This window comes from Macaca fascicularis, chromosome 3 (assembly GCF_037993035.2).
Source record: "Macaca fascicularis isolate 582-1 chromosome 3, T2T-MFA8v1.1".
Classification (NCBI taxonomy): domain Eukaryota; kingdom Metazoa; phylum Chordata; class Mammalia; order Primates; family Cercopithecidae; genus Macaca; species Macaca fascicularis.
The window spans coordinates 45,937,429-45,963,813 of record NC_088377.1 but is presented as its reverse complement, the minus strand read 5'-3'; the positions used below and the strand labels follow the sequence as shown (position 1 = coordinate 45,963,813).

The window sequence follows — 26,385 nt, the reverse complement described above, 5'->3', positions numbered from 1 at the left end:
CGTTCGGACCTGTCGAACAGCGGCGAAGCTCTGGTGGAGAAACGTGCGTCGGGGGCTGTGCGCATCCTGGCCCAGAGCTTGGGGCTGAAGATGCAGACGTTGGGACCCTAGACTGGCCATGGAAGAGTAGAGGTTGGTGAACCCCACACACCCTTAAGGTCCTTTCCAGAGGCTGGCTGGGTGGCTTACGCCTGTAAGCCCAGCGCTTTGGGATGTTGAGGCAGGAGGAGTGCTTGAGCCCAGGAATTCTAGACCAGCCTGGACGAGAGAGAGAGCTCTCCACCAAAAAAAAAAAAAACACACACACAAGAGCCTGAACTTGTACTATATAAAGGTTCATGTTAGAATTCGTTTTCTTAAAATTCCTTTTTATTGCTTTGAAGATTTTTTTGTTTTGTTTTGTTTTGTGTTTTTGAGATGGAGCTTCGCTCTTGTTGCCCAGGCTAGAGTGCAGTGGTGCGATCTCGGCTCACTGCAACTTCTGCCTCTCAGGTTCAAGCGATTCTCCTGCCTCAGCCTCCTGAGTAGCTGGGATTACAGGCATGTGCCACCACACCCAGCTAATTTTTTGTATTTTTTTTAGAAGAGACGGGGTTTCACTGTGGCCAGGCTTGTCCACTTTGGCCTCCCAGAGTACTGGGATTACAGGCCTGAGGCACCACCCCCAGCCGAGTTTTTTTTTTTTTTTTTTAAACAGATTAAATAATGCAGTTTTTGTTTTTTGAGACAGGGTCTGGCTCTGTCTCACAGACTGGAGTGCAGTGGCGTGATCTTGGCCTGCTGCAACCTATGCCTCCTGCGCTCAAGCCATCCTCCCACTTCAGCCTCTGGAGTAGCTGGGACCACAGGTGCGCGCCACCACACCCAGCTAATTTTTTTGTATTTTTTGTAGGGTTTTGCCATGTTGGCCAGGCTGGTCTTGAACTCCTGAACTCAAGCAATCCGCCAGCCTGGACCTCCCAAAGTGGTGGGACTCCAGGTATGAGCTACCATACCTGGCAATAATGCAGTTTTTAAAAGTTTTAGTGGTTTTTTAAAAAAAACAGTCTTCCCCCTTCGTACCCTCTCCAAAAGGAATACTTGGTTTGCTTACCTGATTTTTGGTATTTTACCTGCCGTGTCTACATTAGGCTTTTTGTGCCAGTGAAACTTCTGAGTTCAACCATTCTCATCGACATTCCCACCATGGAAGATGTGAGGCTTGCTTTCCCGGTTGCAACCCTCTCCACCCAAAACCTTTCTCATCCCCTCAGTATGATGGTTTTGGTGGACTCAGTTTAGTGCCTGCACAGTCACTACTACATAAACTACTCACCGGCCATGCCATGTAGCAACAAAACTGCGTTTCCTGCACAACTTCTGGTTTTCTTTGGGATAATTAGTACTTTGCTTACTTTCCTATGTACTGAATTCAATTGTGAACTACTTTTTTTTTTTGAGGCAGGGTCTTGCTCTGTCACCCAGGTTGGAGTGCAGTGGTGCCATCACAGCTCCTGGGCTCAAGTGATCCTCCTGCCCTAGCCTCCTGAGTAGCTGGGACCACAGGTGTGTGCAACCATGCCCAGCTAATTTTTAAAATTTTTAGTAGATTGGGGTTTCCCTATGTTACCTAGGCTGGTCCTGAACTCCTGGCCTGAAGCCACCATTCCACCTCAGCCTCCCAAAGTGCTGGGATTACAGGTATGAGCCACTGTGCCCAGCCTCAGCTGTGAACTTTTCATCTGTTGCCTAAACTTCTCAAGATGTTCAGATGTGTTGTTATTTTGCCAATATCTATTTTCCTGAAGTCATCTGACCTGCACCTCTCTTAGGTGCTGGTCTTCATTTCCTGCACCTAGATTCTCTTTTTTTGATTTACTTCATCCTGAATGGTTTCTCCAAGAGCTCCTTGAGTGTGTGCTGGAAGTACACACAGTCATGCATCATGTAATGACATTGTAGTCAACAGTGTATTGCATATATGATAGTGTGTGAGACTACCTTATTTTTACTGTAACTTTTCTGTGTACAGATACGCAAATACCACTGTTAAAACTGCCAACTGCATTCAGTATAGTAACGGGCTGTGCAGGCGAGTAGCCTGCGAGCAGTGAACAGGCCCCACCTTCGACCTAGGTCTGTAGTAGGCTGATGTTAACAATGAAATCACCCATGTGTTTCTCAGAATGTTTACCTGTTGTTAAGTAAGGCATCACTCTTATTTTTGAGCCCCTGCATCTTGACAACTGTTTTACAGTACCTCTGGCTGGGCCTAAAATTCTAGGTTGGTGTTAACATCCCTTTTAAGTTATATTGAGACAGGGTCTTACTTTGTTACCCAGGCTGGAGTGCAGGAGCATCATCTCAGCTTACTGTGGCCTCGATGACCTGGGCTCAAGCAGGCCTCCTCAGCGTCCCAAGTAGCAGGGACTATAGGTGTGCACCACCATGGCCAGCTAATTTTGTTTTGTAGAGATGGGATCTGACTATGTTGCTCAGGTTGGAGATTTTTTCTTTTGAGACAGGCTCTTGCTATGTTGACCAGGCTTAGACTTAAACTCCTGGGCTCAAGTGATCCTCCCACTGCAGGCTCTCAAGTAGCTGGGACTACAGGCTTTGGCCCACTGCACCCAGCCTCCCTTTAGTTAAAAAAGTTTATTCTTGGCCGGGCGCGGTGGCTCAAGCCTGTAATCCCAGCACTTTGGGAGGCCGAAACGGGCGGATCACAAGGTTAGGAGATCGAGACCATCCTGGCTAACACGGTGAAACCCCTTCTCTACTAAAAAATACAAAAAAAAAAAAAAACTAGCCTGGTGAGGTGGCGGGCGCTTGTAGTCCCAGCTACTTGGGAGGCTGAGGCAGGAGAATGGCATAAACCCGGGAGGCGGAGCTTGCAGTGAGCTGAGATCCGGCCACTGCACTCCAGCCTGGGCGACAGAGCGAGACTCCGTCTCAAAAAAAAAAAAAAAAAATTTATTCTTGGCTGGGCGCAGTGGCTCACGCCTGTAATCCCAGCACTTTGGGAGGCCAAGGTGGGCAGATCATTTGAGGTCAGGGGTTCGAGAGCAGCCTGGCCAACATGGTGAGACCCTGTCTCTACTAAAAATACAAAAATCAGCCAGGTGTGGTGGTACATGCCTGTAATCCCAGCTACTTGGGAGCCTGAGGTAGAAGAATTGCTTGAACCTGGGAGACAAAGTTGCAGTGAGCCGAGATTGTGCCACCGCACTCCAGCCTGGGTGACAAAGTGAGACTCCATCTCAATTTTTTTTTTTTCCCCCTGTAGAGACAGGGTCTTGCTGTGTTGCCGACACTTGTCTTGAGCTCAAGGAATCCTCCCACTTTGGCCTCCCAAAATGGAATGATTACAGGCCTGAGCCACTGTGCCTGGGCCCTTCAGACTTTTGAAGGCAGTTCTTCCATGATCGTTCTTAGCCATTTCTGTTGGGATGTATTTTTTCTTAGATCTTGTGAGATTGTCCTTTTCTCTTCCACATTCTAGGGTTTATTTTATCCACCGTGCTGTGCACTTGGTGGCCTCTTTCTATCTTGGAAATTCATGACTTTCAAACTCAGATGTCAGACCTGGAGTGGCCTCGTAACCTTTTTCTTTTCCCGGTTTATCATCATCTTTGAGGTTTTGATTTTGTCTCTGATGCTTTTCTTCAGGAGCTCTTTTCTGCTCTCTCCACTGTGAGCCTCCAGGGTCAGTTCTGAGTCACAGCGCTTTCTCTGAGTCCCAAGCCATGGCATGGGTCATCAGGAGCTTCTGCCCACATCATCTGTTTCTTTTGGTCTCTTGTTCTAGTGTCAGGAGTCCTTGGCTTATGCTTAAAGGCTGAAGTTGGAAACAGTTCCCTAGGAGGTCACACCATGTAGCAAGTCCATCTTGTACCTTTCTGACACTAGGTGAGTGCAGGAATTGGGTTTAGAAACAAGCTTGTAGCAGTTGGACGCTGCTATAGCTTTTCTTTTTTTTTTTGAGACAGTCTTGCTCTGTCACCCAAGCTGGAATGCAGTGGCACAATCTCGGCTCACTGCAGCCTCCGCCTCCTGGGGTCAAGCAATTCTCCTGCCTCACCTCCTGAGTAGCTGGGATTACAGGTACCTGCCACCAGGCCTGGCTATTTATTTACTTATTTTTTAGAGGTGGAGTCTTGCTCTGTTGCCCAGGCTGGAGTGCAGTGCCATGATCTCAGCTTACTGCAACCTCCGCCTCCCAGGTTTAAGTGATTCTCCTGCCTCAGTCTCCTGAATAGCTGGGGCTATAGGCGCACACCACCACTCCTGGCTAATTTTTGTATTTGTAGCAGAGAGAGGGTTTCACCATGTTGACCAGGCTGGTCTCGAACTCCTGACCTCAGGTGATCCGCCCACTGTGTCCTCCCCACAGTGCTGGGATTACAGGCGTGCGCCACTGTGCCTGGCCTGAAGTTTTGAAAGGACCCTTTGCAGGCTTTACAAAGCTCTAGGGTGGCATGGCTGTGACAGCACAGGCCCCACGGAGGTGTCTTCTGAGGTCAGATTTCCTGGGAGAATCTTCTTCAAGACTTGGGGAGTCAGGAGGGCAGAGTCTCCTTCCCTGAACTGTGCTTGTGTCCAGTTCCCGCCTTCCACCTCAGAGCAAACGACGGGCCAGGTTTCTTCCCGCTTTCGAGCAAACCTGCTCCTTAGCTGGTCTTGTCTGCCTCAACCCCACTTCACAGCTGCCCAGGGTCTTGTAAGCTGGGGTCCGTACATGTCTTTCCTTCCTGCCTAAGCTTCTGTACTGCGTGTCATCTGACTGTTGGAGTGTCTTCTCCCATCCTGTGGGTCTGTGCTTTTTGGAGAAATCTCCCTCCTGTCATTCTGTTGGGCTTCCAGTGGGAGGGGTGAAGTCAGTGCTCGTGCAGTCTTCCATCTGAAGCCAGAACCCTGAGGTTTAAAAAGCACCTGGAAACATCATTGCTCTACAACCACCCAGTGTATTAGCACTACCTGGAAATCCCCAGTAAGAGAGCACGCGACTGTACACACAGGCACTACCGTGACGCGTGCTTTATTGTTTTAACTCCTGAATCCACTGGCCGACCCCAGAGCCAGAAGAGTAGCAAGAATTCAATCAGCAACTCTGGATGCGGACACAATGAAACAACGGCGTGGCCAGGGGCTCCACTCACTTCCCCAACTGGGTTTCATTTTCCTCCCCAGCCAGAGCCTAGGGCTGCCCTTGGAGAAAACCCCAGGCCGCACCCTCACAACAGTTCCATTTGCACAGCCAGGAAGCCCAGTTTGAAAAACAAACCACGCCTGTAAACTGAGTTGGATGAAAAGGGCTGGCTTGAGGGTGGGAGCCTACGGATCTGTTCACGGTCTTCCGGGCGGGCCCTGGATTCCAGCACGTCTGGAGCAGTCCTTAGACAGCCAAGGGATCCATCCGTGGGCCCGGGCTTCCCGAGGCTGTCTCCGCAGTCGCTGGGTCTCAGGAGTCCCATCACCTGAGCGTGCTCGCTGCTTCTGCTACAATGGCCACAATGACTTCCCATAAACCGTTCTGTCATTGAGACCATGGAACTCTGTTCCCATCTGATTCCCGTTGACGGACGTCCGCTGTTTTGGCATCATGGGAATTCCTCGGATGGTAGGTCAGTTTAAGGACAAAAGCGTGAGTCCATCATTCCTGGGACAGTTTCCCGTAGCCCTGGTCAGGCCACGTCCACCCCAGAGACCCCTTGTGCCGGACAGGAGACGCAGGCCGCCCTGTCGGAGACCAGGCTGTCCAAGGCCCGCATCAGGATGTCTGGCATGTGGTCTGTGAGCATCTTCGGACCTATGAGTATTTTGCTGAATTCCGCTTCGTGTGACCACTTGGCGCTATACTGAGCAGCAGAGCAGCAGCCAAACCTGAAGCAGAAAAGGAGGGACATCAGCCGCCAAGCGGCCCCAGGGCTGACCCCCGCGCTCCTCCTGCCTGCCCACCACGCCGCACTCACCGCCCCGAGGCGCCCTCCTCCTGCAGGTGGATGATCCTGCCGGGAGGGTAGAGCGGCGGGTACTTGGGAGAAGAGTCCAGTGGGGAGTCGCTGGAGAAGCTGTAGGCCGGAGACCAGCGCGTCAGTAGGCTCTGCTCCCCCAGAAGAGGCTGTGTCAGGACTTCCTGGTCGCCCCCGTCCAGCTCCGTGGGAAAGTTGGGGTTCCCTCCGAACAGTTCATACCACAAACCGTGCAGCAAGATCTTGTACTGAGGGCGAGACCCAAGCAGTAGAATGCTGTCACTCACCCTCTGTCACCCGAGACCTCCCGAAACACCAAGGCGGACCAGACACATGGATCTGCCCATTGAGCCAGAAACCGCGCTTGGAAGACTCCACCAAAGACGCATGGCAAGCTGTGCTGGGTGGCAGCCGCCTCGGCTCAGGACCGGCGTCGGCGCCCAGTCACAGACCATGAGTGTAGGCTCTCTCCTGGGCAGTAAAACCATCACACGCGGAGTTATATTTAAAAACCAAGCCATACAGCCTGTGAGGGCCATTTCCCTTAATTATTTTCAGGCAATTCTGCAAATCAGTTTTACCCTTCTCTGAAAGGCATTAGATACTAATTTCTATGGGCTGGAGTGCAATGGCGCAATCTTGGCACCACAATCTCTGCCTCCCGGGTTCAAGCGATTCTCCTACCTCAGCCTCCTGAGTAGCTGGCATTACAGGCTCCTGCCACCATGCCCGGCTAATTTTTTGTATTTTTAGTAGAGACGGGGTTTCTCCATTTTGGTCAGGCTGGTCTGGAACTCCCGACCTCAGGTGATCTGCCCGCCTCGGCCTCCCAAAGTGCTGGGATTATAGGCGTGAGCCACCGGGCCCGGCCTAGATACTAATTTCTAAAAAAAATTTTAGGATGGGCACAGCAGTGGCTCACACCTGTAATCCCAGCACTTTGGGAGGCAAGGCAAGTGGATTGCTTCAGCCCAGAAGTTTGAGACCAGCCTGGGCAACATGGTGAGACCCTGTCTCTACAAAAAATACAAAAATTAGCCAGGTGTGGTGGCGAGTAGTCCCAACTACTCAGGAGGCTGAGGTGGGAGGATCACTTGAACTTGGGAGGCTGCAGTGAGCCAAGATGGCGCCGCTGCACTCCAGCCTGGGTGAGAGAGCGAGACCCTGTCTCAAAAAAGAAAAAACTGGGGGAGGTAATTGATAAGGAGAAAAATTTGTGTTTCTTCTTTCTGAACACACCATAAGAAAGGAACAAAACCGTAAGAAAGGTCAGAAAACAAAGGGGTTAAACAAATAAAAATCATCTCTACCCACACTAAACAAAACCACACGTGGCATATGTCTTTTCAAATTTTTGTCAAAATTCATATATCTCTATCTCCTTGTCCCCACCCTCTGCCATAAGTCTTCTCTCTTAATAATTTTTAATTTTTTTTTTTTTTTTACTTTTTTACTTTTCAATGGATATCCATCTCTATCGGCAGACCTAAGTTTCTTTTCTTTTCTTTTTTTTTTTTTTGGAGAGAGAGCCTCATTGTATCCCACAGGCTGGAGTGCAGTGGTGCAATCTCGGCTCATGCAACCTCTGCCTCCCAGGTTCAAGCGACTCTTCTGCCTCAGCCTCCCAAGTAGCTGGGATTACAGGCACCCACCACCACCCATAGCTCATTTTTGTATTTTTAGTAGAGATATGGTTTTGCCATGTCGGCCAGGCTAGTCTCAAACTCCTGACTCAGGATCCGCCCGCCTTAACCTGTGCTGAGATTACAGGTGTGAGCCACTGCACCTGGCCAGCAGACATAAATTTCTACCACTATGTTAAAAAACCCCTGACATGGACACATATCACCATTTTAATAACTGCATGATATCCACAGTATAGATAAATGTGCCTGTGCCTCTTAAGCTCTATTTGGCAGCCTCGCTTCCTAAGCTTTCAGACAAAAAGCCAAAAGGCATTAACATACTGTTAGTCACAAGACAGGACTAAGAAGTTTGTTAGAAAGCAAAATCAAATGGATAGTTCCTCCAGAGTATTTTCTTTTTCTTTTTTTTTCTAGAATAGAGACAGGGTCTTGTTGTGTTGCCCAGGTTGGCCTCAAGGGATTCTCCTGCCTCGGCCTCCTGAGGTGCTGGGATTCCAGGCATGCGCCAGTGGGCCCAGCCCAGATCCTATTTCCTCCCTGTGACATTTCCCGCACTTGCCGTAGCCATTTGCTTTCTTTTTTTTTTTTTTTGAGACAGAGTCTCACCCTGTTGCCCAGAGGAGTGCAGTGGTGCGATCTGGGCTCACTGCAAGCTCCGCCTCCTGGGTTCACGCCATTCTCCTGCCTCAACCTCCCAGTAGCTGGGATTACAGGCGCTCGCCATCACGCCCAGCTAAGTTTTTGTATTTTTAGTAGAGACGGGGTTTCACCGTGTTAGCCAGGATGGTCTCCATCTCCTGACCTCGTGATCTACCCGTCTCGGCCTCCCAAAGTGCTGGGATTACAGGTGTGAGCCACCGCGCCCGGCCCATTTGCTTTCTTAAATATCACAGAGTCCTAGACCAGAATCTGACCAGAGGGTGGAAGGAGAGCTTCTAGAAACAGCATAGAGTGTCCTGCACTGAGGGTGCAGTTCTTCCCGGCTCTCCACAGGATCTTAGGGACAGGCCCTGTGTCCTGTAGACCCTCTCAACAAGGCACCCGCTTACCTTGGGTTTATTGCAGTGCGCAACCACCCGCAAGATTCTTCTCTTCAGATCTTCCAAGTTGGTCACACTGAGCCTGTTTAGCAAAGAGGCACACTGAGGCTGGGACCCAGCACTCCCTACCCCCCAGCCCCGGGCGCAGCACCAGGCAGGCTTACCTGGGAATCACATCCTTCCCCAGGACGAGCGACACGATGAAGCTCTGAGAATATTCATGCAGAGCTTTGCTGAAATTCCAAACAGGGAGAGGACGTTAGCTTTACGACGACACTGCCCACAAGGGCTTCCACGAAAGAAATCAGTGACACTGAGGGGTTAGTTTCCCAGACCTCAGCTCTGTTCTCTCTTCTCTAAAGGGAGGGGAGGGGAAACTTCAGTTACGGCGACTGACTGGCCAGATCCTACTAAAGCTACAATATACGTCCGACAGAGATGCCCCACGGCTAAAACTGCAAACGGGATACCAAGGTGGACCAGGCACATGGATCTGTCCTTTGACCCAGAAACCACACTTGGAAGACTGCATCAAAGATGCACTGGCAAAAATGAAGGGCAGAGGCAACAGGCGATTGACTGCGGCAGAACCTGCACCGGCAGAGGCTGGGGGCCTCCAGATACCCATCCCCAGAGCTGCCTTCAGCTCACAATGAGTCACACAATAGTGCGTCCCGCACAGCTGGGAGAAGAAGGAGGCTGTGTGTGCCGCTGCGGGGTCATCTCAGGACATGTGGTGAAAGTGAACAGCCACCACCAGAGGCAGAAGAGCAGGGAGAAAGTGCAGCCTTTCACCAACAGGAGAGGAACACAGACACGCTTCCTTCCAGCCATGGACATAACGGAAACGCCAGTCAAAATCACCACACACTTCAACCTCTGGGGTGACAGGACTTTTTTTTTTTTTTTTTTTTTTGAGGAGCCTTGCTCTCTGTCCGCCTTTCCCCCAGGCTGGAATCAGTGGTGCGATCTCGGCTCACTGCAACCTCCGCCTCCCGGGTTCATGCTGTTCTCTTGTCTCAGCCTCCCAAGTAGCTGGGACTACAGGCGCCCGCCAACACGCCCAGTTAAGTTTTTGTATTTTTAGTAGAGACGAGGTTTCACCACGTTAGCCAAGATGGTCTCGATCTCCTGACCTTGTGATCCGCCTGCCTTGGCCTCCCAAAGTGCTGGGATTACAGGTGTAAGCCACTGCACCTGGCCAGAAAGGACATTTTTGAGGGAACAAGGATGGAAATGAGATTTCTCTGAATGCACCCTGCTTTGTTGAGTTGTCTTTGGAACCTGTTAATGTTTTATTTTACATCATTAGAAAACAAAATGACACAAAATAACAAGAAGCAATCCCTAAAATAACAAGCTAAATGAAACAAATGAACCTAATAGTGTATTAACCAAACAGAAGAATTATTTCAAGTGACTTAAAAAACCACAGTAACCTGGCTGTACATCTCTACCAGGAATACATCTTTGCAAGAAAGCAAACTGGGCACGGTGGCTCAAGCCTATAATCCCAGCACTTTGGGAGGCCGAGACGGGCGGATCACGAGGTCAGGAGATCGAGACCATCCTGGCTAACACGGTGAAACCCCGTCTCTACTAAAAAAATACAAAAAACTAGAGGCGAGGCAGCGGGCGCCTGTAGTCCCAGCTACTCGGGAGGCTAAGGCAGGAGAATGGCGAGAACCCAGGAGGCGGAGCTTGCTGTGAGCTGAGATCCGGCCACTGCACTCCAGCCTGGGTGACACAGCGAGACTCCGCCTCAAAAAAAAAAATTAAAAAAAAAAAAAAAAGAAAGCAAACTGCACAGACATGGCAAAGCCCCATCATCCTACTGTTAGATGTCATGCTGGTATTACTATTTGGAAAGGGCGATCTGTGTATCTCCACATATACATATATTGTGAGGGACATGTAATAAATGGGTTACTGTTGACAGAAACCAAATTTTTCAGATAAGAAGAAAAAAAGACACAGAGTTTCAGTGAAAACAACGTACAACCATTTGGTACAGGTAAAAACCCTGATCTTAATTTTTTTTTTTTTTTTTGAGACAGAATCTTGCTCTGTAACCCCGGCTGGAGTACAGTGGTGCGATCTCGGCTCACTGCAACCTCTTTGTCCTGGGTTCAGGCAATCCTACTGCCTCAGCCTCCCGAATAGCTGGGACCACAGGCACGTGTCACCACATCCAGCCCATTTTTGTAAGGAACGGGGTCTTTCTATGTTGCCCAGGCTAGTCTCGATCTCCTGGGCTCAGGTGATCCTCCTGCCTCAGCCTCCCAAAGTGATGGGATTACAGGTGTGAGCCACCATGCCCAGCCTCCTGATCTTGAAGTATCACTACACACTATGATTACATTTTCTCTTTGGTGTAACAAAAGCCTTTCCTACCTCTTTCCAATGAAAAGCCCTGGGAATTATGACCAGCTCTGTGGTAATGAGAACCACCAGTGCCCAGATTTCAGTTCAGAAATACCATTTCCCACTAAAAGGAACCAATATTCCTTGGAGAAATGGTTGCTTCCAGATATGGACAACGGTGAAAAAAAAAAATTGCTCATTTCAAGCCCAAAACTTGAGAATACTTTGTTGTACCAGAAAGCAAGAAAATGAGGCCAGGCACAGTGGCTCAATACCTTTAATCCCAGCACTTTGTAGCTGAGGCAGGAGAATCACTTGAGCCCAGGAGTTCAAGGCCAGCCTGGGCAACATAGCAAGACCCTGTTCCTTACAAAAATTAGCTGGACGTGGTGGTGTACGCCTGTGGTCCCAGCTACTTGGGAGGCTGAGGCCCGAAGATCACCTAAGCAAGGAGGCAGAGGCTACAGTGAGCCATGACTGTGCCACTGCACTCCAGCCTGGGAGACAGAGCAAGATCCTGTGTCAATAAAAAAAAAAAGACAGCAAGAAAACAGACGACTGAAGTTTAAGTTTTAAAAAAATTAATGTCTGCCTCTGTAGACTGCTAGGTAACAATTCATTACTCTGAACACTGCTATATCGAGGGGAAGATTTAAGCATTTATATATTCTCCCATTTTTTCCTGTGTGAACTATACGTCAAAGAAACCAAATACGCAAAGAAAAGCTCTTTTTGTTCTTTACGTACTTACTTTTTAATCATTCCAAAGGGCTGGGATTACAGGCATGAGCCACCATGCCTGGCCCTTTATTTCATTTCAATGAAATAAAGTGGTATAATATTCCTTTATAATCACGGCAAAAGGTTACACAGAACGGTCAGTATGCTGAATCAGCAAAAAAATGTACTTTTCAGCTGGGCGTGGTGGCTCACACCTGTAATCCCACCACTTTGGGAGGCCAAGGTGGGCGGATCACGAGGTCAGGAGATCGAGACCATCCTGGCTAACACAGTGAAACCCCGTCTCTACTAAAAAATATAAAAAATTAGCCGGGCATGGTGGTGGGCGCCTGTAGTCCCAGCTACTCAGGCGGAGGCTGAGGCAGGAGAATGACGTGAACCTGGGAGGCGGAGGTTGCAGTGAGCCGAGATCGCACCACTGCACTCCAGCCTGGGCGACAGAGCAGGACTCCATCTCAAAAAATAAAAATAAAAGGCCGGGCGCGATGGCTCAAGCCTGTAATTCCAGCACTTTGGGAGGCTGAGACGGGCGGATCACGAGGTCAGGAGATCGAGACCATCCTGGCTAACATGGTGAAACCCCGTCTCTACTAAAAAAATACAAAAAACTAGCCGGGTGAGGTGGCGGGTGCCTGTAGTCCCACCTACTCGGGAGGCTGAGGCAGAAGAATGGCGTAAACCTGGGAGGCGGAGCTTGCGGTGAGCTGAGATCTGGCCACTGCACTCCAGCCTGGAGACTCCGTCTCAAAAAAATAAATAAATAAAATAAAATAGAGTACTTTTCAAACTCATAAAAATGTCTTTAAACATGTCCACAGTGCATGTGTCACTGCCCACAGCATATGCCCCCCGAGAAGGACCGCTCAGCACACTGGGCTCTGGACGACCCACCAGGCGCATGGATGTCAGCAGCCACCCTTTGCCAGGGCTGTGAGAATGGGGGAGGCTGTGCATGCTTATGGGGAGGGAGGGTAGGAGAAGTCCCTACAACCTTCTGCTCAGTTTTGCTGTCAACCTAAAACTGCTCTAAAAAATAAAGTCTGTTTGAAAAAAGACTCTCAGAATGAAATCCTTTAGGAAATTAAAGGTATGGTCAGACAGGTCTAAGAAAGGCTACACAGACCTTCTTATGTGAAACAGTGCTTCAAAACAAACAGCTGGGTGCGGTGGCTTATGCCTGTAATCCCTGCACTTTGGGAGGCCGAGGCACGCGGATCACTTGAGGTCAGGAGTTGGAGACCAGCCTGGCCAACATGGCGAAACCCTGCCACTACTGAAAATACAGAAATTAGCCGGGTGTCGTGGCACGCAAGTGTAATCCCAGCTACTCAGAAGGCTGAGGCAGGAGACTCACTTGAACTCGGGAGGTGGAGCTTGCAGTGAGCCAGGCTCGTGCCACTGACTCCAGCCTGGGAGACAGCGAGACTCCGTCTCAAAAAACAAAACAAAACAAAAACCACAAATCTCTCTTGTGGATGAAAAATTGTGATTAGGTGATGAATAAAAGAGGAGTCTTGGCTGGGTGCAGTGGCTCACACTTGTAATCCCAGCACTTTGGGAGGCCAAGGCGGTGGAACACGAGGTCAGGGGTTAGAGACCAGCCTGACCAACATGGTGAAACCCCATCTCTACTAAAAATACAGAAATTAGCCAGCATGGTGGCATGCACCCGTAGTCCCAGCTACTCGAGAGGCTGAGGCAGAAGAACGGCTTGAACCTGGGAGGTGGATCATGCCACTGAGAGCGTGACTCCTTCTCGGCGGGGCGGGGGGGGGGGGGGGGAAGAAAAAAAAAAAAAAGATGAGTCTTGACCACATGACACTAAGTAGCAAGCTATTAGAGCAGGAAAACAAAGGCTCACCTCCACAGCCCCCGAGGCGGGGAGAAGGCGTAGCACCTGACCTGCGGGTAGGCGGCGCGGAGCATGGTGGCCAGCAGGGCGGCCGCCCCACCCCCGAGGCTGTGGCCCACGATGACCAGCCGGTACTCCTAGAGGACAGACAGCAGAATGAGGCGAAGGGTAAAAACAACAGCTCCAGAGAGGAGAAGGAAAGAAAGTTAACTAAGATCTCACAGGAGCAATGCTGAAGGCTTGGCTCAAAATCCCGTCGTTGATGAGTCGTCGGTAAACGTATCTGGCAGCTTGAGAAATACCCTAAAAACACAAAGAAGGTAGTTAATCCTCAGACAAGGCAGGCCCAGGGGAGACTCGAGATGGGATGACGCTGTGCACTGACGTGTGAGTCTCTCCCGGGATCTGAGATCATGGGCTCAGCAGCCACATCCATGGTGCATGGCTATGCTCCTGGCCCCTTGCACAGAGCCTGACATGAAGCACGGTGCTTCACGCCTGTAATCCCAGCACTTTGGAAGGCCAAGGCAGGAGGATCACTTGAGCCCAGAAGTTCAAGACCAGCTTGGGCAACACAGTCTCTACTAAAATAAAAATACAAGACCAGCCTGGATCCTGTTTCTACTCAAAAAATAAAAATAAAAATAAAAAATAACCGGGCTTGGTGGCGAGCACCTATAGTCCAGCTCCTCAGGAGGCTGAGGTGGGAGGATCGCTTGAGCACAGAAAATGCAGGCTGCTGTGAGTCATGACTGCATCACTGGGCAGCACGGTAAGACCCTGTCCCACCCTAAAAAAACCCAAAAACAACCAAACATCTTTCCACAGATACATTTCTGTGGCTTTGTCTGTAGCTACACCGTTTAGTGCTGTGTGAACATACCACAATTCACTTCAGCCAAGTTCCTATGGCTGGTCAGATTTACACGTTTTAAATGACATTTAAACATAAAGTTCTAAAGCTGGGCCAAGTGGCTCACACCTGCAATCCTAGCTATTTGGGAGGCTGAGGCAGGAGGATAACTTGAGCCCATGAGGTTGAGACCAGCCTGGGCAATGTAGCAAGACCCCATTTCTCTAAAACAACAAAATTCATAAAGTTCTGAATCAAAGAAGCTGATAAGCATCCACTGTTCCTGCAAAGGTAAAACTAAGTGAGTTTTGGGGTGGTTAGGTTTGGCTTTAACTTCAAAAAATAAATAAAATTTTATTTATTTATGAATGAATGAATGAATGAATGAATAAATGACAGAGTCTCGCTCTGTCGGCCAGGCTGGAGTGCAGTGGTGTGATCTCGGCTCCCTGCATCCTCTGCCTCTCAGGTTCAAGCGATGCTCCTGCCTAGCCTCCTGGGTAATTGGGATTACAGGTGCATGCCACCACGTCCAGCTAATTTTTGTATTTTTAGTAGAGACGGGGTTTCACCATATTGGCCAGGCTAGTCTCAAACTCCTGACCTCATGATCTGCCCGCCTCAGCCTCCCAAAGTAGTGGGAATACAGGCATGAGCCACTGTGTCCAGTAAAAATTTAAAATTTTCTGACATATACATCTGTCCTCTGAAACAGGCTTCTTGAAAATTAAGCAGTTGGCTGGATGTGGTGGCTCATGCCTGTAATCCCAACACTTTGGGAGGCTGAGGCAGGAGGATCACTTGAGCCCAGGAGTTCAAGGTTACAGCAAACTATGCCCCACTGCACTCCAGCTTGGGTGGCACAGTGAGACTGTTTCTGAAAAAAAATCATCATGGCCGGGCGCGGTGGCTCAAGCCTGTAATCCCAGCACTTTGGGAGGCCGAGACGGGTGGATCACAAGGTCAGGAGATCAAGACCATCCTGGCTAACCCGGTGAAACCCCGTCTCTACTAAAACATACAAAAAAAAAACTAGCCGGGCGAGGTGGCGGGCGCCTGTAGTCCCAGCTACTCGGGAGGCTGAGGCAGGAGAATGGCGTGAACCCGGGAGGCGGAGCTTGCAGTGAGCTGGGATCTGGCCACTGCACTCCAGCCTGGGTGACAGAGCGAGACCTCGTCTCAAAAAAAAAAAAAAAAAAAAAAAAAAAAAAAAAAAACATCATAAAAATAATAAAAGAAAAAAATAAAGCCATTCCCTACATGCAGTTAAGCCCTCAAAAGATTTTTAAAAAAGAAAAGCAGTGCCAGGGAAACGGCCCCGTCAATGAGAAATATCTTCAAAATGCTTTCTCACCGTGCTCCTGTGCTGGGCCCGGAGAAAAGCGGGCCTGGCCCCGTCCCATGAAGCTTCTATTCTAACAGGATGGGGTGAAGGAAATCCCACAGAAGATGGGAGACTGTTTTTCATCATCTCTAATGCAACTACAAGTTTCTTTTTTTTTTGAGACGGAGTCTCGCTCTGTCGCCCAGGCTGGAGTGCAGTGGCGCCATCTCGGCTCACTGCAAGCTCTGCCTCCCGCATTCAGGCTATTCTCCCAGACAGTAGATGGGATTACAGGCGCCCACCATCTCGCCCGGCTAATTTTTTGTATTTTTAGTAGAGACGGGGTTTCACCGTGTTAGCCAGGATGGTCTCCATCTCCTGACCTCATGATCCACCCGTCTCGGCCTCCCAAAGTGCTGGGATTACAGGCGTGAGCCACCGCACCCGGCCCTGACCGCACTTCTTAACAAATCCCCAGATGCCCTTTCTCTCTCTTGTGACAGGGGGATGCAGTCAACTCCAGGCGACACTCACTGGGCACCTACTGTGTGGCTGGCGCCGGGCAGGCAGAGCCCAGCAGGATGTGGAGTAAGCCGCTGCCGGCGAGCCTCCCCGGCACACTTCCAACAACAAAACGCCAAGGCCCTTTCGGCCGCGCAGATTTGGAGTCTGATTACTGTGGACAGCGTCAGAGCCAAACTCAGTGCGACTTGGCACTAATGAAGCCAAGAGCACAGGACAGGCCCCGAGCGGCAGCCTTCCCGACCCAAGGGACAAACTGTCACTAAAATACGAACACAGCACGCGGGGGCCTCAGCTGCCAGCCAGGCCGGGGGTCCTCAGCTTGTGGTCACGTAAAGCCTTTGCCTGAGCAGATCCACCCAGGCCAAGCCCCTTGGCCCCTGATGGGTTTCTGGGGCATCTCTGTACTAAGGCTTCCAGTTCCTCCTTTCCTCACACACACCCAGGAACAGTCAAACTGGAGTCTTTTGTGAACTGGCATACAAAAAAGACAGCAAAGGGCTGGGCGCGGTGGCTCACGCCTGCAATCCCAGAACTTTGGGAGGCTGAGGCAAGAGGACTGCTTGAGCCAGGAGTTCAAGACCAGCCTGGGCAACATAGTGAGACCCCCATCTCTACAAAATACAAAGTAAAAAATTAGCCAGGCATGGTGGCACACGCCTGTAATCCCAGCTACTTGGGAGGCTGAGGTGGGAAGATCACTTGAGCCTGGGAGATGGAGGCTGCAGTGAGCTATGATTACACCATTGCACTCTAGCCTGGGTGACATAGCAAGACCCTGTCTCAAAAACAAAAACAGTCCGGGCGTGGTGGCTCAAGCCTGTAATCTCAGCAATTTGGGAGGCTGAGACGGGCAGATCATGAGGTCAAGAGATCGAGACCATCCTGGCCAACATGGTGAAACCTCGTCTCTACTAAAAATACAAAAATCAGCTGGGTGTGCTGGCGGGCACCTGTAGTCCCAGCTGCTGGGGAGGCTGAAGCAGGAGAATGGCTTGAACCCGGGAGGCGGAGGTTGTAGTGAGCCGAGATGGCGCCACTGTATTCCAGCCTGACCAACAGAGCAAGACCATCTCAAAGAAAGAAAGAAAGAAATAGGCCAGTGACAAAAGGACAAATCCTGTACGATTCCAATTCTGTGAGGTTCCCAGAAGAGACGACTTGTAGAGACAAAGTAGAACAGAGGTTCCCAGAGGCCGTGGAAGGGAGGAAGGGGAAGTCAGTGGTGATGGGTTCAGAGCTTGTGCTTGGGGTGCTGGGACTGGACATGGGCACACGGCACTGTGAACGCGCTGAATGCCCAGAACTGCGCACTAACTACCAACGAACAGTGACACTGACCAATGTGTTTCAGGAACATCTCACCACAGTTACAGAAAACCCCCAAAACTAGAAACCCCGCCCCTCTTCTCTGGGCGGGGGGTTTTCAATCCTTCAGGAGGAGCTGAGGCAGCCTCACACGCATAGCACAGTGAGAGTGAAACTGTGAACTTGGCACCGTGACATCTGCCATCTGCACAGAGAATGTGTGAGTGACCTGGCAGTGCCAGCAGGGTGGCCTGCCTCCTGAGGGCCTGGTGCTCGCTCTCTGCTGCTCTGAGTCGTGGTGAAGCTTTTCTTCACCATAAGAATGTTCTACTTGAGATAATTCAGAGGAGGCTGGGTGTGGTGGCTCATGCCCGTAATCCCAACACTCTGGGAGGCTGAGGCAGGAGGACAACTTGAGCCCAGTAGTTCAAGACCAGCCTGGGCAACACAGGGAGACTGCCTCTCAGCAAACACACAAAGAGACAAGGAAAAGCCACAGAGCTGGGCTCAAACGCCCAACCTGGTACTTATTCCAGTAGCCATGCGACTTCAGGCAAGGTGCTCGCTCTCTCTGAACAGGCTTCTCTCTCTTAGAACAAACAAAATCCTACAACCTCCCAGGGCGGCTGTGAGAATCAGCGCAGGAGGAACGGGCAGCGCTGTCTGTGCAGTTCCTGGCCGAGGTGCCCATCTGCTGTGTGGTCAGCATTCACGGGAAAGACGCACGAGCCTGCGCTCATACCTTGTGTGCCAGGCGGTCCTGCACCTCACACTCCACGTCCAGCACCTCGCTCTCCGCTGACAGGTCCGTAAGGACGTCCTGTAAAAAGGGCGTTGCAGAAGCAGCCATCAGCCTGGGATGGGCAGGGTGGGAGAATGACAGGTGGTTCCTGCTCCTGACACTTCTATGGAGGATGGCGGGGATGGTACCGTCTCCTGGTTCAGTGCCCGACTCAGGAGGGAAACCCAGCGGTGGCTCCTGAGGGCCCCGACGGCGCGACCAGCTCTGGGCTGGGCGTGAAGAGTGGAGGGGATCATGGAGCATGCCTAAGACACACCCTGTGCCTTCCCCATCACACACATATATTCTAAGGACTCCGCGGCACAGAGCCTGTACCAGGGTTTTGTTTTTTTTTGTTTTTTGTTTTTTTTTTTTTGAGACGGAGTCTCGCTCTGTCGCCCAGGCTGGAGTGCAGTGGCGCGATCTCGGCTCACTGCAAGCTCCGCCTCCCGGGTTCACGCCATTCTCCTGCCTCAGCCTCCCGAGTAGCTGGGACTACAGGCGCCCACAACCGCGCCCGGCTAATGTTTTGTACTTTTAGTAGAGATGGGGTTTCACCGTGGTCTCGATCTCCTGACCTTGTGATCCGCCCACCTCGGCCTCCCAAAGTGCTGGGATTACAGGCGTGAGCCACCGCGCCCGGCTGTACCAGGGTTTTGAACAAAGCCTGGTTCCTGTCCTCAGGAGCCCCGTGACAGCTGAAACCGTGGAGAGGGGGAGGCCCAGACTAGTGCTGCAGCAAGGGCCAGGCGGTGCCGAGTCAGAGGACAGGGCACAGCCTAGGGGCAGGGGCGTGCCACCTCCCTGGAGGAGGTGATGACAGAGCCAGACCCGAAGGAAGAGGCTGTTGTGAAAGCAGAGAGGACAGGCGCGTCCTCCCCACAGGGGCAGCGGGACCACTGGCTGGGGCCCTGGACGCGGCTCCACACCAGCCCTATTTGAAAAGGTCCACAGGTGAGTGCTGTGCGGCTGGGCTGGAGGCCCCGGCACCGGTGTCCAGGCTGCAGAGCAGGCAGGGGGAAGGCTGCTGGGTAAAGCACCCAGAGCTGTGATAAGAAACACAAACTTGCCAGGCACGGTGGCTCACGCCTGTAATCCCAGCACTTTGGGAGGCCGAGGCGGGCGGATCATCTGAGGTCAGGAGTTCAAGACCAGCCTGACCGACATGGAGAAACCCCATCTCTACTAAAAATACAAAATTAGCCTGGCGTGGTGGCGCAGGCCTGTAATTCCAGCTACTCAGCAGGTTGAGGCAGGAGAATCGCTTGAACCCGGGAGGCGGACGTTGCAATGAGCCGAGATCGCACCACTGCACTCCAGCCTGGGTGACAGAGTAAAACTCTGTCTGGAAAAAAAAAAAAAAAGAAAGAAACAGAAACTTGATATTAAAGGCAGTGGGCCCTGTCAGAGAAAAGCACGAAATCATGTCCTCTGCAGCAACCGAGGCAGCTGCGGGCCATCATCCTTGGCGAATTAACACAGACACAGAAAAGCAAACACTGCGTGGTTTGATGTGACAGTGGAAGCTCAACACTGGGTTTTCATGGACACAAAGAGGGGAAAATAGACACCGGGGCCACTAGAGGAGGGCGGGGGAAGGGCTGAAAACCTAAGCACTGGGTACTGTGCTCAGTACCTGGGAGACAGGATCAACGGCACCCCAAACCTCAGCATCACCTGGTATACCCAGCTACAAACCTGCACGTGTACCCTCTGAATCTAAAGTACAAGTTGGAATTAAAAAAAGGAAATTTAAAGACACATCAATAAAGGCAATAGGAAGCCACTGGAGGTTTCTGAGCAGGACGGTAAGATCCGACCCGTGTTCTAGAGTGAGTCCTCGGTGGACAGGACAATGGACAGAAGCTGAGGTGAGTAGATGGCTACAGCCCAGGAGGTTGAGACCAGCCTGGGAAACATAGTGAGATCTTGTCTCTATGAAAATAGAAAAAATAGCCGGGTGTAGTGGCACATGCCTGTAGTCCCAGCTACTTGAGAGGCTGAGGCAGGAGGATCACTCAAACCCAAGAGGTGGAGGCTGCAGTGAGCTGACTGTACCATCGTACTCCACCCTGGGCAACAGAGCAAGACCCTGTCCCAGAAGCAAACAATCAAACAGACTGTGGAGAAGAGAGACTAGACAGGGACGGAGATGGGAAGCTAGAGGACTGGGGCCAGAAGTGGGGCCACGGCGCTGGAAATGGAGAGAGGGTCACACAGGTGGGGTAGGAACCTCACACGCAGCAGACAGGGCGCACAGAAGCCACAGACGACGCCACTGCTTCTTTAGTTTCGAGATGGAGTCTTGCCCTGTTGGCCAGGCTGGAGTGCAGTGGTGCGATCTCAGCTCACTGCAACCTCCACCTCCCGGGTTCAAGCGATTCTCCTGCCTCAGCCTCCCAAACAGCTGGGATTACAGGCACTGGCACCGTACCCAGCTAATTTTTTTTTTTTTGAGACTGAGTCTTGCTCTGTCTCCAGCCTGGAGGGCAGTGGTGCGATCTCGGCTCACTGCAAGCTCCACCTCCCGGGTTCAAGTGATTCTCCTGCCTCAGCCTCCTGAGTAGCTGGGATTACAGGCGCCTGCCACCACGCCCGGCTAATTTTTTTTTTTTTTTTTTTTTTTTTTTTGAGACGGAGTCTCGCTCTGTCGCCCAGGCTGGAGTGCAGTGGCCTGATCTCAGCTCACTGCAAGCTCCGCCTCCCGGGTTCACGCCATTCTCCTGCCTCAGCCTCCCGAGTAGCTGGGACCACAGGCGCCCGCCAGCTCGCCCAGCTAGTTTTTTGTATTTTTTAGTAGAGACGGGGTTTCACTGTGTTAGCCAGGATGGTCTCGATCTCCTGACCTTGTGATCCACCCGTCTCGGCCTCCCAAAGTGCTGGGATTACAGGCTTGAGCCACCGCGCCCGGCCCTAATTTTTTGTATTTTCAGTAGGGACAGGGTTTCACCATGTTGGCCAGGATGGTCTCAATCTCTTGACCTCCTGATCCACCCACCTCGGCCTCCCAAAGTGCTGGGATTACAGGTGCCACTGCTTCTTAAATGGGCAATGGGGGGACGCTGGCAGAGCTGACATGAACAGAGCACCCTCCGGGAGGAGCAGCCCTGTGAGGAGTGTGGCTTCTCTGGTGCCTCCCGGGAGAGCCAGATGGCTCCTGAAGATGCAGGTTTGGGGTCCTGGCCCTGGACCTGGGAGGCTGCCGCAGAGCCAGTCGGGAGCAGAAGAGGGCCGAGCGCACAGGCTCTGGAGTCTCAACACATTTTCTGGGTCAGCAGAGAAGAACGGGAAGTGAGACTGAGGAGTGGCCAGGAGGAAACCGGAATTGAGAGAAGAAAGCTTCGACAAGGAAAGCGTTGCCTGGCATCTCCAAGGGGCACAGGAGGATGGGCTGAGGAAGACAGAAGAGGGGCCACGGGCTGGGGATGGATGTAGGCAGTCCTGGCTGCACCTGGAGAATGGCAGGCCACGAGGGGTATGAGGACTCAAACCCGGAGCTCACAGCGGGGCTGGTGGCCAGAGGCGTGACTCTCTGCCGCCATCCGGCTCTGGTGCAGGAATTCCACAGGAGGCTCCCAGGTGTGGGGCCTGGCTGGGCACAGGGAAGATAGGCAAGAGGGGGCCAAGCAGGTGCCCTCTTGGAGCTCCCGTGGCGGGGGGCCAACCTGCCAGCTGCTCTGCCGCTGACAATTCTAAATGAAGACGAAACAGCTTCATCCCTTTTTGCAAAGGGAGTATTTCCCAACCCTGGGCTCACATCCTCATTTTCTGTCCTCAGCGTTTTCCCGCGTCTCATGCGGTTACTGACGGTTTTCCCCAGCCGAGCGTCTGTGTGCTCCCGCCCCTACACCCCACTCCCAGGGCTGGAAAGTCAAGTTCCAACATTACCTGCAGAGACATGGTCCCCCTCACGGCGACGACAACAGACTCTTTCCTGTGATCCAGAGCCACTATAAACGGCAGCTCGTAAACCTGCAGGAGCAAGAAACAAGCATGGAGCCTCAGCAGTGAACAAGTGCACCCGCAAGCGAAGTCAGAGCCCTGTAGTGTCTGCGGTGACGGCCCAATTCCTGTGGCACAGAGGAGGGGACGCCGCCTCTCTCCACTCATGCTCACTACACAGTGGGACCCGCTCTGGCCAGGACTGGCCTTCATAAACCATGCCGCTCGACAGGAAAAAGGATCTTCGTTTTCTTAGCCTCCCTCTGACCTCCCCAGAGACTGGGATTTAACTGACCCAGGGTGCAGCCTGGACTTCAGCAGTTTTAAAAACTCCTAGAGGTTCTTTTGGACAGCAAAGTGTGAGAGCCGCCCATCTGCACCAGCAGGCCCCCCGCGGCTGTGCGTGTGAGAATCACCTGGAGAGACACCGAGCCACACTGGGCACACAGCACTGCAGCCACACACAGCTGGCTTTTTCTCGAGACACAGTCTCGCTCTGTCACCGAGGCTGGAGTGCAAATGCATAATCTCGGCTCACTGCAACCTCCGCCTCCTGGATTCAAGTGATTCTCCTGACTCAGCCTCTCGACCAGTGGGGACTACAGGCGCCCGCCACCACGTCCAGCTAATTTTTGTATTTTTAGTAGAGATGGGGCTTCACCATATTGGCCAGGCTGGTCTTGAACTCCTGACCTTGTGATCCGCCTACCTTGGCCTCTCGAAGTGCTGGGATTACAAGTGTGAGCTGCTGTGCCCAGCCCACCGCTGGCTTTTGCAGCTTCTCCCCAGGTGACGGTGACCCCCCCAGAGTGCCAGACCCGCTGCGCTACACTGCTGATGGAACTCAGGACCCAAGACAGCGATACAAACCCCGGAAGCCATGCAGGATTAATACTGAGGGACTTCACTGCTCCTTGACAGAAGGGCGAGATAAGAAACGCAGCATGCTATCTCTGATGAGGACGCCTCTATCTTACGTGAAACCTGGGTTCTGAACCTGCACCAAGGCATCTGTGTGGCTTCCCCAGGGTCTGTGGCTGGCCCCTCTGAAACCGTAGACAGGACTCAGGAGTGTGTGTGTGTGTCTATGAATTATGGGAAGAATAATTCAAAACTTCCATCAGAATCTCTAAGGGCTCCAGGACCCAAAAGAAGTAAAGAGCCGCCGCCTACAGTGTCCATACCTTGTCATGGAAGCTGACGTGGATGAAGTCCCTGTACTGCAGCCCTGTCGTGTGCAGGATGGAGCCGAAGTGACAGTTGAGCTGATCGCCTCCGACCAAGTCATAGTCTGTGGTTCTGCTTCTGCAACTAAAAAAAGGAGGCCAAAGACGTTACTGTGCCAAGCAGAGCCACTCAGCAAGGAATGTCCGTCCTCACTGCCACATTTTCCCAGAGACGCGAGGACCAGAGCGGACAATTTTCAGGACTTAGCCTGGCCGACATGGAATGGCTTTTTAAAACTTATTTTATTGATTGGTTGAAATGGAACCTCACTCTGTCACCCAGGCTGGAGTATACTGGTACAATCTCGGGTCACTGCAACCCCTGCCTCCCGGGGTCAAGCGATTCTCTTGCCTCAGCCTCCTGAGTAGCTGGGATTACAGGCACGTGCCACCACGCCCGGCTAGATTTTGTATTTTTAGTAGAGCGGTGTTTCGCCATGTTGGCCAGGCTGGTTTTAAACTCAGGTGATCTGCCCGTCTTGGCCTCCCAAAGTGCTGGGGTTACAAATGTGAGCCACTGCACTGGGCCTTGAATGGCTTATTAAAGATAATACTTCTTGGCCGGGCGTGGTGGCTCAAGCCTGTAATCCCAGCACTTTGGGAGGCCGAGGCAGGTGGATCACAAGGTCAGGAGATCGAGACCATCCTGGCTAACACGGTGAAACCCTGTCTCTACTAAAAATACAAAAAAAAAAAATTAGCTGGGCGTGGTGGCGGGCACCTGTAGTCCCAGCTACTTGGGAGGCTGAGGCAGGAGAACGGTGTGAACCTGGAAGGTGGAGCTTGCAGTGAGCTGAGATCACACCACTGCACTGCAGCCTGGGCAACAGAGCAAGGCTCAAAAAAAAAAAAGATAATACTTCTCTGTATACACATGTCTTAGGTAGAGCTCTGACTTCTGGCATCATGTTAATGATTTCCATATTCAAAAAATTAATCAACAAGGATGGGCAAGTCCCTAAAACTGAATGCCAACAGAAGTAGGTAAACCAAACCTGTCCAAATGAACAACACAGTCAACTCTGGAGAAAACAAATAAGAAATCATAGAAGTAACTTTTGAGTACTGTACTCCATGTTTAAAAACAAAAAGAGGCTGGGTGAGGTGGCTCATGCCTGTAATCCCGGCACTTTGGGAGGTCGAGGCAGGTGGATCACCTGAAGTCAGGAGTTCGAGACCAGTCTGGCCAACATGGTGAAACCCCATCTCTACTAAAAATACAAAACTTAGCTAGGGGGGTGGCGGGCGCCTGCAGTCCCAGCTACTCGGATGCTGAGGCAGGAGACTCACTTGCACCCAGGAGGCGGAGGTTGCAGTGAGCTGAGATTGTGCCACTGAACTCCAGCCTGGGCAACAGAGCGAGACTCTGTCTCAAAAAATGCAATTAAATTAAATTAAATTAAAAACAAAAAGAACTACAAACAAATTGCAAACTCTACTTAGCAGATGCCCTTTTTGTAATGGAACTGGGTATAGGAATTCTGAAACTATTTTGTTAGTAATGGGGGACTGAGTGTGCGTAACTCACGCTGATGTTGCTGCGGGCCAGGCTTCTCTTTGCAGAAATGATGTGGAGAAGCAAAGAGAAACCCTGGGACTTTGGATTAGATTTAAAAGATATCAGGGCCAGGTGACTGATGCCCGTGAAGCCAGCGCTTTGGGAGGCTGAGGCGGAAGGATCGCTCAAGTGTTGGAGACCAGCCTGGGCAACAAAGCAAAACTGTCTCTAAAATAAATTTATTAATTTAAAACATTTAAAAAAATTATCCCGGTCTGGCAGCGCATGCCTGTAGTCCCAGCTACTTGGAAGGCTGAGGTGAGAGAATCCTGTCTCTTAAAAGACAAACAATGAAAAGGTATTAGTATAATCTCATAATCTTTAAAATAAATACATAGGCCAGGTGTGGTGGCTTACACCTGTAATCCCAGGACTTTGGGAGACCGAGGCAGGAGGATAACTTGAGCCCAGGAGGTTGAGGGTACGGTGCTACAGTAAGCCATGATGATACCACTATACTCTAGCCTGGGCAACGGTCCCAAGAAAGGAAGTGCTCAAAACAAGACAGGGTCATATGAAAAGAACATAGGAGCCAGTCTGCAGGACAAAATCTGGGACATTCTGAGCATCAAATAAACACTGTACTTACTATAAAATGAACAGTAATAATTACAACCCACTGAACTTAAGAATCTATAAATCCATATTGACAATAAAATGTAGGGATAAAAAGCTCTTTTTTATAGGAAATGACAATTAATGTAGAAGAAATGATGAATTTAGAAAAATCACAATTTTGGCCAGGTGCAGTGGCTCACGCCTGTAATCCAACCGCTTTGGGAGGCCGAGGCGGGTGGATCACCTGAGGTCAGGAGTTCGACCAGCCTGGCCAACATAGCAAAAACCCATCTCTACTAAAAATACAAAAACTTAACCGAGTATGGTGGCGCGAGCCTGTAATCCCAGCCACTCGGAGAGGCTGATGCAGGAGAATCACTTGAACCTAGGAGACGGAGATTGCAGTGAGTCAGGATCACAAGACTCCGTCTCAAAAAAAAAAAAAAGAAAGAAAAATCACAATTTTGCCACCATCCTAGTGATAAGTGATTCAGACAAGAATCAACGGATGCTGTACTGCCAGATGAGAATTCAGAGAGGGACAGGACATTTATTTACTTGTTTTTCATTTTGTTTTGGTTTTTGTTTTTTTCTTTTTGAGACAGTCTTGCTCTGTTGCTCAGGCTGGAGTGCAATGGCTGTGATAGCCACTCACTGCAACCTCCAACTCCCTGGTTCAAGCGATTCTCCTGCCTCAGCCTCCCAAGTAGCTGTGATTA

The 26,385-nt window shown here is 51.1% G+C and overlaps 1 protein-coding gene and 1 long non-coding RNA gene across 5 annotated transcripts in view; one reads left to right on the top strand and one right to left on the bottom strand.

Moving 5' to 3' along the window:
• The first annotated feature begins 11 nt into the window (after window positions 1-11).
• LOC141409825 (uncharacterized) lies at window positions 12-12,708 on the top strand. Its single transcript, XR_012432207.1, has 3 exons — window positions 12-132; window positions 1,445-1,545; window positions 12,582-12,708. It is a non-coding gene; the product is annotated as an uncharacterized lncRNA (long non-coding RNA).
• DAGLB (diacylglycerol lipase beta) overlaps window positions 5,002-26,385 on the bottom strand; it is a 42,112-nt gene continuing 20,728 nt past the window's right edge. For all 4 annotated transcript variants that reach the window (XM_045387883.3, XM_074034412.1, XM_045387884.3 and 1 more), the window contains 9 exons: window positions 23,509-23,635; window positions 22,271-22,354; window positions 18,344-18,421; window positions 13,817-13,897; window positions 13,604-13,731; window positions 8,802-8,870; window positions 8,647-8,719; window positions 5,952-6,199; window positions 5,002-5,862 (listed from right to left, as the gene is read on the bottom strand). In XM_045387883.3, coding sequence (XP_045243818.2) covers window positions 5,664-5,862; window positions 5,952-6,199; window positions 8,647-8,719; window positions 8,802-8,870; window positions 13,604-13,731; window positions 13,817-13,897; window positions 18,344-18,421; window positions 22,271-22,354; window positions 23,509-23,635 — 1,087 coding nt within the window. In that variant the 3' untranslated portion in view covers window positions 5,002-5,663. The remainder of the gene's footprint in view (window positions 5,863-5,951; window positions 6,200-8,646; window positions 8,720-8,801; window positions 8,871-13,603; window positions 13,732-13,816; window positions 13,898-18,343; window positions 18,422-22,270; window positions 22,355-23,508; window positions 23,636-26,385) is intronic.